The 15,195-nt window shown below is 41.1% G+C and overlaps 2 protein-coding genes across 3 annotated transcripts; one reads left to right on the top strand and one right to left on the bottom strand.

Moving 5' to 3' along the window:
- Positions 1-49: 49 nt before the first annotated feature.
- Positions 50-8,670, bottom strand: LOC110979255 (uncharacterized). 2 transcript variants are annotated; one of them, XM_022234883.2, is made up of 10 exons: positions 8,457-8,670; positions 6,381-6,546; positions 5,531-5,587; positions 4,300-4,410; positions 3,649-3,754; positions 3,227-3,296; positions 2,629-2,806; positions 2,175-2,240; positions 1,500-1,610; positions 50-1,262 (listed from the first exon to the last, which is right to left on the bottom strand). In XM_022234883.2, exons 2-10 carry the CDS (start codon positions 6,520-6,522, stop codon positions 1,159-1,161), a joined length of 945 nt encoding a protein of 314 aa, XP_022090575.1. In that variant the 5' UTR covers positions 6,523-6,546; positions 8,457-8,670; the 3' UTR covers positions 50-1,158. The 2 variants fall into 2 exon arrangements, with proteins under 2 accessions (XP_022090575.1, XP_022090574.1); XM_022234882.2 differs by having other exon boundaries at positions 5,531-5,590; positions 8,457-8,656.
- Positions 8,671-8,680: 10 nt separating this feature from the next.
- On the top strand, positions 8,681-14,823 carry LOC110979256 (MAD2L1-binding protein-like). The gene is made up of 2 exons (XM_022234884.2): positions 8,681-8,960; positions 11,143-14,823. Exons 1-2 carry the CDS (start codon positions 8,751-8,753, stop codon positions 11,821-11,823), a joined length of 891 nt encoding a protein of 296 aa, XP_022090576.2. The 5' UTR covers positions 8,681-8,750; the 3' UTR covers positions 11,824-14,823.
- Positions 14,824-15,195: the final 372 nt, after the last annotated feature.

The raw sequence follows: 15,195 nt of genomic DNA, 5'->3' as shown, positions 1-15,195 counted from the left end.
TCCACTTTAAGATTTTGTTCTTGAAATGAAACACTGTTGAACAGGTACATGTGATTTGATAGCTGCACTAGTGCTTTATTAAATCCCAATGTGACTGAGCTCTGTGGTTTTAAGCGACACAAGACAGTCACCACCATTGCTTCTGTTTATACAAAGTTTGGCCGTATCTTGGGTACAACCTGTAGAGCTACTGAACACAGACGCTTGCAAGGCACAGAAGATATGCTTGGCAAAAATGGGTTACCAGTCGAAGTGCCATGCAAAGCACATTACTTGAGGCTGGTTCTCTGCTCACTCGGACTTGGCTCAAAATTGACTATTCAATGTTCTCTGCTTGCCAGCTCAGTGAAATCACTTCCGACACCAACGAAATCAAGAATAGTATTGGTGTTCGACAGCCTGCACTGTCCACAGGAGATTTGAAAGCAGCCTGCGTAGGAGACATGACATGAATGGCTGCAAACTGGTCCAAGTGCTGAATCGCATCACATCAACCAGAAGAAAAGAAACATTCTAGTCTGTCACAAGCAAACAGGACTATGTAAGAAATGGTCTTTCACTGGTTGTAGGAAAAAAATCTCCATTACGATCTGAATGTCACACACAACTGTGCTGGTACTTTCTTATAAAGTGTGTATATCTCACTGTCAAAATAACTATCACGACACCTGTCTAACAAATTTAGGTTTGTGATAATATGTTGGCCAATATGTTCAACCTGTTCTTGAGCACATAATATAAAAATCATATATTAATCCAACTTTTCCCCATAGTTAAGCTCCGAAATAAGCATGGTGCACTTTTAAAATTCAAAAGAAGTTTATAAAAATACATCTTTGTTCAAAGCTGGTGGAATTACATAGTTTGATACATGGAGGTCTTACAGTTAGGCATAATTATCCCAGTGAATTCCTGATGAAGCATGAAAATACCGAAATAAAAAGTGGCTCTGGCCGAACTATAGTTCAACATTTCAAAACATGTTGCTGAACACCACCGATGCAATCTACACCCAGTAGATCGGCACCAAACATTGACCCGTTAAGAGCAATCATTTATCAGTACCGTGGCTTTGATGCAAGCCAGTCTAGCTACGGTTTTAAACTGTGCTGCGTCAAAATCTCTCCACAGTTACTGCCTCTGTTGAGCTGGGATTGTTTATTGGAAAAATTCCTTCAGGACGGCTACGTATTCCTCTACCTTGTAGTCCTTGACGATGAACGAAGTCCCATTGTGAGCCCCACTGATCATGGCCGAGATTCCTGGAAGAGGCACACGGACACAGATTCACTAAAATGCACTCTTGATCTCTTTGGGCTGGGTAGGCAGCACATAATTTCACGTATTTCCAAGCTGCTATCAAACTAATTGCTTTAGGATCCCAAAACGCATAGAAATGCACATTAAAGTTAGGTGTTCGGCATCATTTTTGCATGTAAGAAGTTAGGCCTTCCGGCCCAAAACCTCTTCGGAACGAGACTGATGCCAGACCCACTTACGTGAGTTATCTCGTGACCGGTAAAGACACAGTATTCTCTTGTTCATTCCAACTGCCCGGCCGATCTCGTATCCAACACCAGTGGACACCTGTGTAACCTCCGCAACCACATCTAAGTCACGAGAAACAATCCATGATGATCTAGTTAAACCTTCATTCAACAATTTCTTGACCCCCGGGAGAACACAAACATGTAGGCCTCGTCAACCTGTATGAGTTCAAGTGCATATAGCAAGGCTGTGTTGCTACTGTTCTGTTCAATGCTAAATTCAAATTTGGTAAACAGAGGATTATGAGTCAGAGGGCCGACTCATGGAGGCCTATGAAACTTCTTGGGTGACCCTCATACTTTTTTGCTTGCTGGGCACCTTCGTAAGCAATTAAAATTATCCGAAGGGACCACATTAAGCCAAAGAAAGGTTTATTAGAGAAAGCGAGAGATATTGCTCCGATGAACTTGTGAAATTTGACAGCTTTTCAAGGAGAGTGACAAGTTTTGAACCGACACTGACAACTCCCTCTAAAAAGTTTTGTAATGCCCGAGAGTGGAGCCCTCAACAATAGTCTGTCAAGTTATGCTTTAATTTGTTTCAAAGTGACCATAAATTTCTTTACTTGCAAACTGTAAACCCCCGTTCCAAATCCAGGCAAAAAACTTGGCATGACTGCAACTTACCTGTGGACGACTGAAGCCATTTCATATCCATCTCGTGGATTTCTTTGTCAGACACTTTCTGCCCATCTATTGATAAAGAGCAATGCAAAGGATTGCCCCTGAGAGAGATTAGGTAAAAACACCAGGCCCTCTGACTTCTAAGTCAGATGACTCCATTCTGTACTTGTCAGAAGGACAGCATTTTGTTGCACGGACAAAAACTGGAAGTATTCTATTTTTGACTTTGATCGGGCTGCTGTGCAAGTCATGATCTACAATTACAGAGACGCACTGGCCTGATCCTCCCAGGTGAGAACAAGGAATGGTTTTGCTTCAGTATTTGAAAGTTATAGCTTGAAATTGAAACAAAACAAAACAAACTTTCAAGCAAACAAAAAAAAAGACTCTAGCATCAGTGTATTAAACATAACAGTGAAGCGAAATTCACTTTAGGGCAAGCAACTATGTCACTTACTGACAGCAATGATAGGATCTTCTTTAGCCACGTTCTCTGTGAGCACCTGCCCATAGCTAGTCTTTATCTCTTCAACGATCTTACTGTAGATGCTGGCATCTTGTCGACCCCCTGTGATGCTACCACAGAAGTAGACCTTCCTCTCTTTAGAGGGACTACTTTCAGTGTCCTGGGACTCCTATGAAAGGTAGTTTAAGAGTTGAAAATGACATTCCTTTCTTGGGATACTTTTCACGGCTGAAGTAGTCCCAGTCAACTGGGGATTGAGCCGATATACATCCATACTTTGTTCAAGATCTGGAATCCAGGATTGGGGGTCAGATTCCAAGCAGGCTGGAACATGGCCAGCTAATAGTGTGACAAGCGTTTGTGGTTGCAACATGGGAAATCTCTTTTGGGAGTGCATGAGGTTGAGAAAACAACCAATGGACTCTGCGTTTCCGACAATATGTTCTGTCTGTTGTCAGAGACGTCCTTTTCTCCCATCCCGTTCTGGTAATGCTGCTTGTGATTTCATTTTATCTGATTTGATTTACTTACAACTCTGCTTACATTAGGACTGCGGCAAAAATTCCCCACAGTCAAATGTTTCACGTACCTTGTCTGCTCCATCATCAGTCATCTTCATTTTCTTGGCTGCAACTGGTTCATCCACATTTTCTTTTGATCTAAAATGTCATCAAACAAAGAAAAGGAAACCTGATAGTTAACATGGAGATGTTGTGCACTTCAAAGCTGAGTACTTTGGTAATAACTGATATCTTGTATTCTGCCTTGCAAAACCAACAAAAATGGCAGAGGAGGGTTATTTCTTTCACAGCTTTATGTCACAACTATGCATGGGTTTTCTCACTTTTATCTTTTTTCCAAAACTGAAATATCAACAAATTACTTTGCACTTATTCTGTATGTTATTAATATAATCAATTTCTGGGTGCGACTGGTTTGGTGTGGCTATCAGAACAAAAAATGGCGACATATAAATCTTTCGGAGGGCCTTTCAAGTTTGGGCGGACTCACAATTGATCAAAGTACTCCTTGAGTATGCCTGGGTACTCCTCTTCTTTGTAATTCTTGATGGCGAATGATTCTCCATTGTCAGCTCCATTCACCAACCCGGAAAGTACTGAAACACATCAGCAAAAAAAGAAGACTCTCACAGCTAACCAACAAGCAGCAATTAATCATTGTCAAAAATCCCTGCCAACTTATCAAAAATACATCTTAAGGCTTTTTACCCTCCTATCTTTGGATGTATTCTGTACAATGCTGCCTCATCAGTCAAATGCAATAGATGTCTCTTTATTTAGCAGGAAAAATGAAAATGGAACAAACTTTTAAGTGTCTGCGACCACAGGTGTTGTGTGGGGGGGGTGGGGACATGGGGACCCACGTAGAAAGAAAACAAAAATTTAACATAAAATGGGGAGAAAAGAAAAAGCAAGAGAAAAAAACATTGGAGAAATTGGGAACGAAATCACCAATTTGCTTGAAAATAGCTCTGAACTGACTATCTGAACCACCAACAACAGTTTGTCAATTTGCTGCTGACTACTTTGCCAACCCCCCCCCAAAAAAAATCCTGGCAACACCCGTACCAGTATCTACAAGTGTCACAACAGCAGGATTATTATTAGAAGGAAGTGCATTTTTCTTTACAGTACCACTTACATTTGCCAGTGTCTGGCCGGAAAAGACAGAGAATCTTCTTCCCCATGGCTCTTGCCCTGCCCAGCTCGTACCCGACGCCCATGGATGGCTGCGTGACTTCGGCGACGACGGCTGCAAAGAATGGAACAAAAGATCTCCAGTGATGAAAGAAGAACGAGACCGGCATCTCTACAGAAAATGGGCCTGGTTGGAATGGAAAATTCCAGGGGGGAAAAAAAACACCACCCATGCAGAGAACTGGCTGTTGGCAGCTTTTCTTGAGCAAGGTTGCTGGTGCTATGCTTCCGCCATTGCTGAGGGATTTCATGAGGCTATGGTGATCTTGTACTTAGATTGGTCAATACCACAAGGCAATTCAGTCCAGGTTAACATGCATGTGCTTTCCGGCAAATCAGTTAATCACAATGATACAGCACTGAGATATGTACGGTGCTTAGCAATCTGACAACACTTCCCTGCTCATGGGGCTCATAATATCGGAACATTCCTACAGCCATCTCAGGTGCCTAGGGAGCAGTGTTCTAGCCAGTGGGTGGTGCTGGGCAGTACCACCTGGTACTGTAAATTTGTGCCCAGCTCTTTGCCACCTAACACGGATTTTCCAAAAAACTGAACTGAAAAAGTGCTGAAAATGTACCAATTTGATCATATTTCAAGCTTACAAAGTCGCAGTTTTGCGCTAGTTTGCAATTTTAAACAAGTAAGTAAAGATGTAAGAAATATATTTCTCATTTTCTTCGTAGCAAATCAGCCGCTGATTGCAAAAGCATTATTGTACACATGCCTTCACAATGACGTAGGGGGAAATCCCTTCTAGGATTCCCTAAAAACCTACGGGCTGCGAGAGCTATGCTTGGTAATCCAAAAATTTACCCGGCACTAAAATGGTCCTCGCTAGAGGACTGATGGGGAGTATTCCGGTCAACAACTCTACATCAGGCATAAATGGCTGTCAAGCACAACCTTCCGTACCCTCATACTCCTGGGTCCAGAGAGGCCCATATGGGGCTAAAGTAATTTGCCAAATCAGTAACATGTAACCAGATGTTCGATTCAACTGTGATAAGGAGCTACAATCCTTTTCCAACTCTACATGTATCCTCTGAGCCACATGTCCAAATAACTGTATAAATTATCACAAATGTTGCCAGTTACAAATGAACTAGCTTAAGTCTCAAAAGTACATAACACCAATTATTCAATTAATTAAGATTAACGTCCGGTGACCTACCGTCACATCCTTGGAGCCACTCAACGTCCCTGTCATGAATTCCCTTGTCATCTAAGTCTTCTGGTGAATAAAGCACATCAGTGAGTGTTTAAAATAATGGGTGTAAATGGGAAAAGTCTTAGACACATGAGTATGTAGGAAGTACAAGTTCTAATGTGTAATTCTCACAGAATGAGAATCCAATCTCACCAGTTACACTGCTATTACATTTTTGAAAGATTCATTAGAAATTTTCCTCAACTTACCTGTGAATAAATATCAGCACTCGGTTTAAGAGAATTAAATTCTGGGGAGACAGGGGGTCAAACTATGAGCTTGTTTATTTGAACCTGTCAAATGTGACAACATCCAACAGACCAACTGTCCTAAGGCCTACCATCCACAGCGTCTGAGGTTGCCAGCCACTACTGGATCTGACGATAGTGGCATTGTTCCATGGGACTTTTTCTCAGAGCTCCCACTGTCTCAACACTGGCAGTTTATTCTGCTGAAGCTATATGTATTCGTCCGGTGCAACAAGTTCCACAGACTTTCATGCCTGTGGCACTTTGTAATATCTAGCAGCGTTATGGATAATGTAAATTCTAGTGAAGATTCTATTGCTGGGAAAGCAAGGCAGTACTACTCTGGAAGTGACTTTCTCCTTGAGGGTGAACGGCTCAGGAATCACTTCTAAAGCACGACAATGGGCACCATCAGATAAACGAAGACGCATGAGACAAGAAAAAAATCACCAAGGGATTAACAGAGTAGACCCTGGTGAACCAGCCTGGGACTGCCCTATGCATTTGACATTACAGAGAGAAAGTTAAGGAAACACATTCTCCTATTACATGTACATGTACTGTACCATTTTTGTCTAAGTCATCATCCCCAACATGCTCTGTCAAGACTTGGCCATAGCTGCCCAACGTCTTGATGATCTTGGCGTACAGTCCCACATCTTGGCGGCCACCCCTGATACTCCCACAAAAGTAGATCTTACGACTCATGGCTCTTGCTGCTCGGTTATTGTTCTGAAGACATGACAAATGGAATGTGACAAAATATGTCATTAATTCACTTAAATATCAAGTTGTTTATCTCAGCTTGCATTGGGTCAGCCCTGGCCCTACGCTCCTTGGGTATCTGCCAATTCCCAATGGGCCTTTTTGCTATTTCAGCTGTAGGTCCCCATGTGTTTACATCATGATTACAATTTCTGTTGCCAAACACAACGTAAGTGAGCAAAATTATAGCCAGTAACAAAGCAAACAAATTGTCTTCTTTCAAAGTGGGCCATGTTATTGCCATGAACTAGTTCCATAGTTTCAATGACAGCACGCACAGTGGCATAGTCCAAAGACTCCAAACCAACTAGCTACATGTACAGGTAGGTCTATCCCGTTTGCCGGCTACGTGGCCATGGTGGCGCAGCTACAAGGTGGCCTGAGAACGTTTCATGAGGGCAATTGAAGTGTGACATGTTGACCTTGTAGGGTCTTGCTGATTACGAGGTGGATTATGCAGGTTGTAGGGCATCCTCATACTTGGAGGAGTTGTTTTCAATCCTCCAGGTCCATGGATGCATGTATTCTGCAATTGTTCAGGTCTATGAATTCTACCACTCAGTTACCAATGTGAAGTTAGTTACTTATTCCTTGATCCTCGTTTGACATTCAACATTTAAGTAATTGATGTTCAACGTTAAGTAAGTAACCGTTTGACATTCGGCAACCACTCAGGATGCACATCCCTCAAGACGATGGAGTGCAAAAGGGACAAAAACAAACTGCTTGTTTGACCATGAAAAACCCCATGCCCCTGTAGCCTTGTTATGCGTAGTTGAACTTGTAGGAGAGAGTTGTGTGTGCAGGCGTGTACACATCCATGACATCATTGTGAATGTACAAACAATGGCAAGGTCATCAAGGTACAGGTGAAAGGATGTGCATGGTGGCACAGTTTGGTTTATTTGCTCTCCATCATTTCTAGGGGTGTGCATCCTGAATGTCGCACGGTTACTTATTCGAATTCAATGTTGGAACTACGATAAAAAGGCAAGGCCCGATGTTAAAATGGTCGAATGAGGAACCAACTTCCCATCGGTCACCACCGTGACCATGCTACGGAGTTAATTTATCAGTCTGCACCCTGGCCCTAATCATTCATATCATTCTATGGGGCCGATATGGGGCAAAAGAAACTTGCCACTTCTGTCAAAGGCCACACATAAAAATTCACTCCATAGAAATAAACAATTTTTGTACACAGGTATGCTGCAATACCCCTTACTGACTAATCACGTGCCTAAAAGCAAGTGATTATCTTTATAACAAAAAAGAAATTGACATGCACAGAAACTTGGTTACTGAATCACAAGTCACAGAATATAACAGAAGGAGCCTCAAGTTTTACACAGAAATCAATGTCACAGGACGAAATAATGAAGTCGCAATCATTATGTTTCAATATTAGGATGGCATCCCTATACAGAAACCACTCATGCAAATCATTTTGACAAAACAGGTGTTCACTTTTTTATTGGTTGTTTAAAATGTCCATTCATGGGTCATTTTTGCTTGGTGGAGAGTGCTTTTCTGTTACATTCTGTGACTTGTGATTCAGTAACCAAGTTCCTGTGTATGTCAATTTCTTCTTTGTTATAAAGATAATCACTTGCTTTTGGGCATGTGGTTAGTAAGGCGTATTGCGGCATACCTGTGTACAAACAAAATTGTTTATTTCTATGGAGTGAATTTTAATGTGTGGCCTTTGACCGAAGTGACAAGTTTCTTTTGCTGTCCAGTGTACTTTACTAAGACTACAATCTTTAGGCCAGTAGGCCCTAACATGACTCAGAATTAGAAATGTAACAAATTGTAAATTTTGGGTTTCATTATCACTAGGGGGCTTAGGCCTAGTATCAGTGGAAACTAGTTCTCACCCAAAGTTGATGGCTATCGCGTATCGCCAACGGTTACTGGGCATGGGCCGGGATCAAGTTCCCGCGATCCAAGCAGCTATAGTGAGCTCGTTCCCCGTCGATTCGATTGACTAGAACCATGGAGCCTCTAAAGCGCTTCGGTTTACCTTTAAAGATAGGGTTGCGAGGTTGAGCTTTGCTTCCCCTTGCTGGCCTGATACCTATCTTCATAGTCAAAAATCCCCAAAGATGCACGTCGATGGATCTGAGGTACCATGCTCTGACCGCGAAATATGAAGTTGAGCAAAATGCAAAATGGCCGCATCAACTCGTAAAAAGGAGCAACAAATTTCCACTTGTAAGGTGCTTTTGAAAGGAAGAGTTGCCCCGCATGTTCAGGCTAACATTGTAAAAGAGATGTTGAAGCACCTCATGTTTCAGAGGAATCAGATACCAATGGCATATGAACAGATTAAATGCGAGTATGAACGACGGAAGTCTGGTTCTGCTGCGGCTCTCGTACATGTACGTATGTAATATGTATGATGGATCTGACCGCGGGTCCTTGCTCTATGCTTTACCTTTTAAGTGGAGAAAGGTCTTTTCCTTCCTCCATGCTTTAAGTGACACAGTGACATTACAAGACTGTGTGATATCTGCAAGACGCACATCAGAACTCAGAGACTGTCTTTCAAATATGAGAAGTCCTTTCATTTGGAGACGTAATCATTCTCCTAAAAGAGAGAATGTCTCCTTAAAAGGAAGTAGGCCCTACCTCCAGAACTGTGGGGTCTGACGTCCGCCCCGCTCGGGCACGTCGGGAGCGGGGCGGACGTTGGACTCCACAGTTCTGGGGGTAAAAAGGATGGAGACTTTTGTCCAAGTGGGTTTGGATAAAAAAAAAAAAAAAACACATGCAGTCAACATGATAAATTTTTCCCATAGGGCCTATTTAGGCCCTAAGTAGAAAGTTGTTTTTATGAACTTTGTACATTGTAATTTGTACCATGTCACTTGACATGCTTGATTTAGTTTTGATGCTGTCTTTGAAATAAACTCCATGCAAATTGCGAAATAAAAAACACAATTAGACAGTGAAAATTTAGTACTTTTTCAGTTTACATTATTTAAAATGGCCAAATCTTATACTGTTTCAGAAAACCATAAGATTGTGTGGAAATATCAGTAATGACAATGACCGTACCCTTTTGTAAGCTGAAAGTTAGGAATTTATATTAAATAATTACTTGGTTTAAATTAAAAAAGGATGGGCAGCTGTGCTAGTCAGGCAGCATCAGATGTAAGAGTAAGTGCTACCTTGATCTACCAGCCCATCCAATCACCTACTGATGAACACGCCCTTCAGTCAGACTTCGATTAAATCGCCACATGGAGTGACATGAACGGCATGAAGCTGAATTCTCGAAAGACCACAGTCATGCACATGTCTCGTTCAAGGAAACTTCTCTCCCTGAATACATTCTTTATGGCTCTCGCCTTACTACCACAACCACCTACAAGTATCTTGGAGTAATAATCAATGACACCTTAACCCGGAACAATCACATAGATACAGTCATCTCAAAAGCAGACAGGACTTTAGGCTACATTTAGCGGATCACAGGGGGTATGTCTTCCTCAGCCCTGTCATCTCTCTACAAGTCCTCATACACATCAACAGCAATCACCAAACTAGAGAGAATTCAACGCCGAGCAAGCACAATGTGCTTGAAGCAACGCAGAGGGGCAATAGATTATGCCGACAGACTGCGCACACTGAGATGGTCTTCACTGGACTCTAGGAGGCAACAGCTCACTGTAACTTTTGTCATTAAGTGTTTTCATGGTCTAAGTGACTGTAATTCGGTTATTAAAACACTAATGTAAATTCCCGCCATCACGATGTTTTAACCTTCTGCCATCACTTTGCCAGAACACTTGCAATGAAGAACACCCCAATCCATTCATTTCTACGCATCTAGATAAGCTTCCCATCTCACATTAAGGACTCTGCGACAGTTGACTCTTTTAATAACATGTTTCACTCGAAACCTGATTGCCCACTTTTATGACCTGTAGTTTGCCTTTATACATACTTGGAAATGTTCAGAAGTTTCTTGTTAAACTGAATAATGACACTTCAACTTCCAGCTTGTAAAGGTTAATTTTATAAAATTCTAATTTTATATCAATTATATAGAAATGCACTATTCCATGTATATTGTCTGTTGTCTGGGCCGTTTCACAAGGACAGCGACTGGCTTGAGTTGGATGCATCTTGAGAAAGGTGGGATGGGTTTGGGTTGGGGTGTGTGGGGGTGTTGTGCGGTGCTGAGTGAGGTTGGGCCCAGAGCACTGATAATATGCAAATATTTTATCATATATGTTCTGTGTTGGCATTTTAGGTTTGGATATGTCCTTGGACCAGAGTGTTTAATTATACTGTTGTCTGTCCAGGCCAGCTTATAATGCTTATATTTAGTCCCTATCTCCCTTTTGCCTATTTTTCTCTTTCTTATCTCTCCATTTATCCACCTCACTATCTATTGTCCTGTTATCCTCTGTTTTTGTTCAGTTTGTTTGATTTCACTGCCAGTTTCTGTATTGTTTTGCTTGATGGCCAAATAAATAATAATAATAATACCCTAGAAAGCAGGTGGGAACAAGAAACTAATTGGTCTTTACTTGGCCTTTTTGAACCATGTAGGAAAATGGAAGACATAAAGAAAAGCAAGATTTGTCCAGTGCAGCCTACAAGCGGTTAGGGCAGTTTATATCGACCGTGGAAGAACTGCTGGCAAATATTGATGCTGTCTTCAACCTCAGCTTCGTGCCCCGAGTGCTAATCCTGCTGGGTGCCACGGCCGTCAGCCCAAAGGAGGCCCATGAGATCGTTTTCCATAACCAGGTCTCGGTGCACGACGCCAGCCTAGTGGACCTGCGGACCAAACACTGCGTGCGGGCCCTGATGAGGACCCTCATCACAGACTCTCCCATCTGGGAGGCCAAGCAGCTGCCCCTGACCAACACCCTCCTGCTGGTGCGGGCCCACCGGGACAGTGGGCTGAGCTGGTTCCAGCCCAAGATGGCACTGAAGGCACCAACGCGGGGTCAGCTGTACCGCTGCGAGATACACTGCGGGCACGTCGAGCACAGTGTGGGCTTTGCCGGTGACCACAAATTAAATCATGGAAATGACAAATGTTGTGGTGGTCACCACAGCTGTTGCATGCTTGAACAATCTAAGGTTGAAATAGACGCTGGCACTGCTGTGACAGAAGCTCTAGTTGAGAGTGATGATTACATTTGGTACCAAGCACCACTCCCTATCAAGGGAGTACAACCATTTACAGTCAAGTCAACGGGAGCGAGCGAAATATGGGCTTGAGAGTCTACACAAGTGTTGATTAACTTCTAATCAGGTTGTGAATATGAAGTGCTCTATTGTTATTTCTAAACTAATAAAATATAAAATCTTCCCATGTTATCCAAATCTCTTCAACAATCCTGTAATGTATAAAATTTGTGGAACTACACATGCATGGTTTCAATCCTCAGATATCAAATACTTTTATATTATGTTCATTCATTCTACATTTACCCAAGTCCATCAGGATTCATATCTATTGTTTTCATTGTTTTGTTAGAAACTCTTCATACATTGTACTTCTTCAAGATAAGGGAAGTAAGAGCTCGTCTAACCGCTCATTCACTGAAGATGGGACATTATCTCCTAACTTTGAATACACGCATAAAGAGTGTTCCCTGAACTACAAAATGTTTCATTTTGATAGATCTTGGGAGGTTTCATGTGTTTTTGTGTTAGGGATATTGGATACGGACAAAAGTACATGAAGCTTGTCACTGATGTGTGTTTCATTATCCTTACATTTTACTGTATGTCCCAAATCCTACAAAATCCATCATTAGGTTCTGAAGAATTTTCAGGGTGGAGGAAGATGCATAAATGCATACAGCCCAGGCATGATGAATCACCATGTATCAAGGGTCTTGGATCCCTTAAAGTCTAAGTATGTGTATACACAATGTACCTAAAACAAACCAAACGAAATGTGTCAGTGTTTTCCTGCACAGTGATGGATTTTGAAGAAAGAGGAAAGTTGTAAGTAAACATGTCTGGGAAGATTAATGGTGTCTCTTGTTGTGATTATGTTGCTTTTATATCTGTACATCATGGATTGAGTATGACTCTTCTATTTACAATGCAAATATATGCCAAGCAATTTTCAGCCACCAACAGTGGAAGTTTCTTTTTGAAAATTCTATTGTTATAAGTCCTGATTAATTTTCTTTACAAAGTAATGTGTAAAGTTAGCTTCTATGTTTTAACAATTTAAAATTCTCAATTTAGAATGTGTTAAATGCCGTGTTCATTGACAATATACATGTATAGTGCACGGCATATGAAAACTGTATTGGACTTAACAGGTGTGTGTGTGTGTGTTGAATAATGATTTCAAACTTGATATACATGTAGCTTTTACTTTTATTGAAACTATTTGAATCACTGTTTTGTATATGTGTATAATTTTGGCAAGTACTTAACAGATTGATTTAACATTACATGAAGTCATGTCTGTGAATTGCTGGCTAAATGATTTTTGAAGAATCTCTGGGCAAGTCACTTTACTCTCACGTACCTCTCTCCACCCAGGGGTAGAAATGGGTGCCTGTCAGAGCTGAGATGGCTGTTATGTATGACATTTGTGTCTGATACGGCAGCATCGCGCTGTATACTCTCCAGGGAGCTGAGATGGATTAAGGAATGTTTGTGACCAGATCAGCAGGGATAATAATAGTGACGAGTACCCTGTATCCTCTGGTAATTTGACACTATGAAAAAGCAATCATTATCATTATTTTGCAAACTCTATGCTTGCTCAGCTCCAGCTTGTTCAATACACTTGGAAGCTGTGGACATGACTGTGATATAGAGTGTGAACTTGAACAAGTTCAGTGACCCTGTAGAATAGTAAAACTACCCTTCCCAGATTTGCTGCTATTGTTTGTATCCTTTTCTCCACCTCTGAAACCTCGTAAACGGGGGAAGTGATTTGTTTAAATGATTTGTGCATGTTTGAAACTGTATACAATGTACCTACACAGATATGTTCAGATTCTACAATGTAGTTCATAAATGCACCAGAGCAGGTTTATTTTCTATCAGAAACTTACGTTACATGTACTTTCTGTCCAAAACCAGTACCACTAGTATGAGGTACATGTATGGATAGCAAAGAGCTTACATACAATGGTAGCAGCTCCCATGTTTGAATTTGGGGTTTTCTGACTTCTGGAAGCATATGGACAATTTGTTAATAATAGGCCAGTTCAGTATTTTCCAAAAAAAACATGGTCATTTGAGAACAAAGCCCCAGACGTCATGATAACCTCCTGCACTTTGAGTGGTAGAATTTTGTACCCGATAATATACCAAAGTGTGAAAAGCAGAGATCGACTGGCTTTGCACTCATTTGCCGAACTGTTTGAAACAATGCGTCAATTTGTACCTACATGTACATGTAGGCCTCATGTAAAACAAAAGTCAAGTACTTTCTGATGCATATATCTACATGTAGCTGTTTTAGATGTATTTTATGACATGGCATCAGAAGATCAAGCAAGCTCTAGATTTCAATTTAATCTTTTAGTCTTGATGTGAGCAACATTTATTTTCCACCAAACCAATGTTTATTTCAAAAGTGTTAAGATTAATTAGATTTAGTCTAAAATGGTCCTGAATTACTCATACATTTTTACCCCCAGAGTGCACTTGTATTCTGTTGCTACATCATGTTTTATGGGGAAAAAAGTTTAGATACTGTATTAACACTCAAAAATGAAAGAAATTCAAAACTTTGTTCAGTTTGTAGGTTTTTATACCTCTGCACATATCTATCAAGGATTCACTATTCACTTGAAAAGTTGAAAACTGTTGAAATGGGGAATTGTTTCCATCGTCTTTATAAATGCATTTGATCCAAAGATCTTTTCATAGTTTTTCGGGGGGGGGTGAGGTCAGGGGTGGTGTGGTTTGGCTAGGTTTGTGATTGGTTTGATTCGGTTACAAGCTATACATGTAGTTTGGTTTAGTTTGATGTTTGGTTTAGTTTTGTTTTTCAAACTTGGCAGGAGGTGTTCTGACACCATCTTTTTCATATCAAGATATGGTATTGTTGGGATTACTTTTTTGATATGGATCTTTTAATGCAATGTCTGTAAAGTGAGAGTGAATTTCAATTAGTTTCATGCAATAGAAGTTTTTAACTACATTATTTTACTTACAAAGATGAAGAAAGTGTTAAAAAAGCTCAGGAATATTAGAAAAATAAATTGTTCAACCTAGAATACGGTACATGATTTTGAACCGTTTTTCACAGCCAGAATCATTGTTGTAACTTTGGGAGGGGAATGTGACCCATCCCATGCCCTGCCCCCCCCCCCCAGCTCAGTTTGATCTGCATTTTACTTTCGGTAAAGATGCCCCAGAAGTTTCATCGCAGTTCAGTGTACACTATTGGTTGGAATCACGTGTTTTGAAACAAATCACTTTCGTCTACTAAGAGAAGGAAGTTGACATTGGAATGGAAGATGGACTTGTCTTGCGCTCATCGATGCGTACTCAATGCATACAGTTCATGTACCTGTATATTGACCAACAGTTGGTGAGGCGATGTCACGTACCGTCTTCTTGCAGTGTTGTACCTGTACGTATCCTTATTGTTCTGCATAACTGGCG

The sequence above is a fragment of the Acanthaster planci genome, linkage group LG01 (genome assembly GCF_054643075.1).
Source record: "Acanthaster planci isolate LZ-2023a linkage group LG01, COTS_SCS, whole genome shotgun sequence".
Lineage (NCBI taxonomy): Eukaryota > Metazoa > Echinodermata > Asteroidea > Valvatida > Acanthasteridae > Acanthaster > Acanthaster planci.
The sequence above is the reverse complement of the archived record's forward strand: the minus strand, read 5'-3'. Positions and strand labels throughout refer to the sequence as shown.

What these genes read in the sequence shown, in the direction of transcription:
- LOC110979256 (XM_022234884.2), top strand. Translation starts at nt 8,751, where the DNA reads ATGGCCGCATCAACTCGTAAAAAGGAGCAACAAATTTCCACTTGTAAG. An exon ending in CTGCTGCGGCTCTCGTACAT is followed by an intron (nt 8,961 to 11,142) that starts GTACGTATGTAA and finishes TGAACCATGTAG; the next exon opens with GAAAATGGAAGACATAAAGA.
- LOC110979255 (XM_022234882.2), bottom strand. Translation starts at nt 6,522, where the DNA reads ATGAGTCGTAAGATCTACTTTTGTGGGAGTATCAGGGGTGGCCGCCAA. An exon ending in CTGATGATGGAGCAGACAAG is followed by an intron (nt 2,807 to 3,226) that starts GTACGTGAAACA and finishes TACCTTTCATAG; the next exon opens with GAGTCCCAGGACACTGAAAG. An exon ending in CCGGTCACGAGATAACTCAC is followed by an intron (nt 1,263 to 1,499) that starts GTAAGTGGGTCT and finishes TGCCTCTTCCAG; the next exon opens with GAATCTCGGCCATGATCAGT.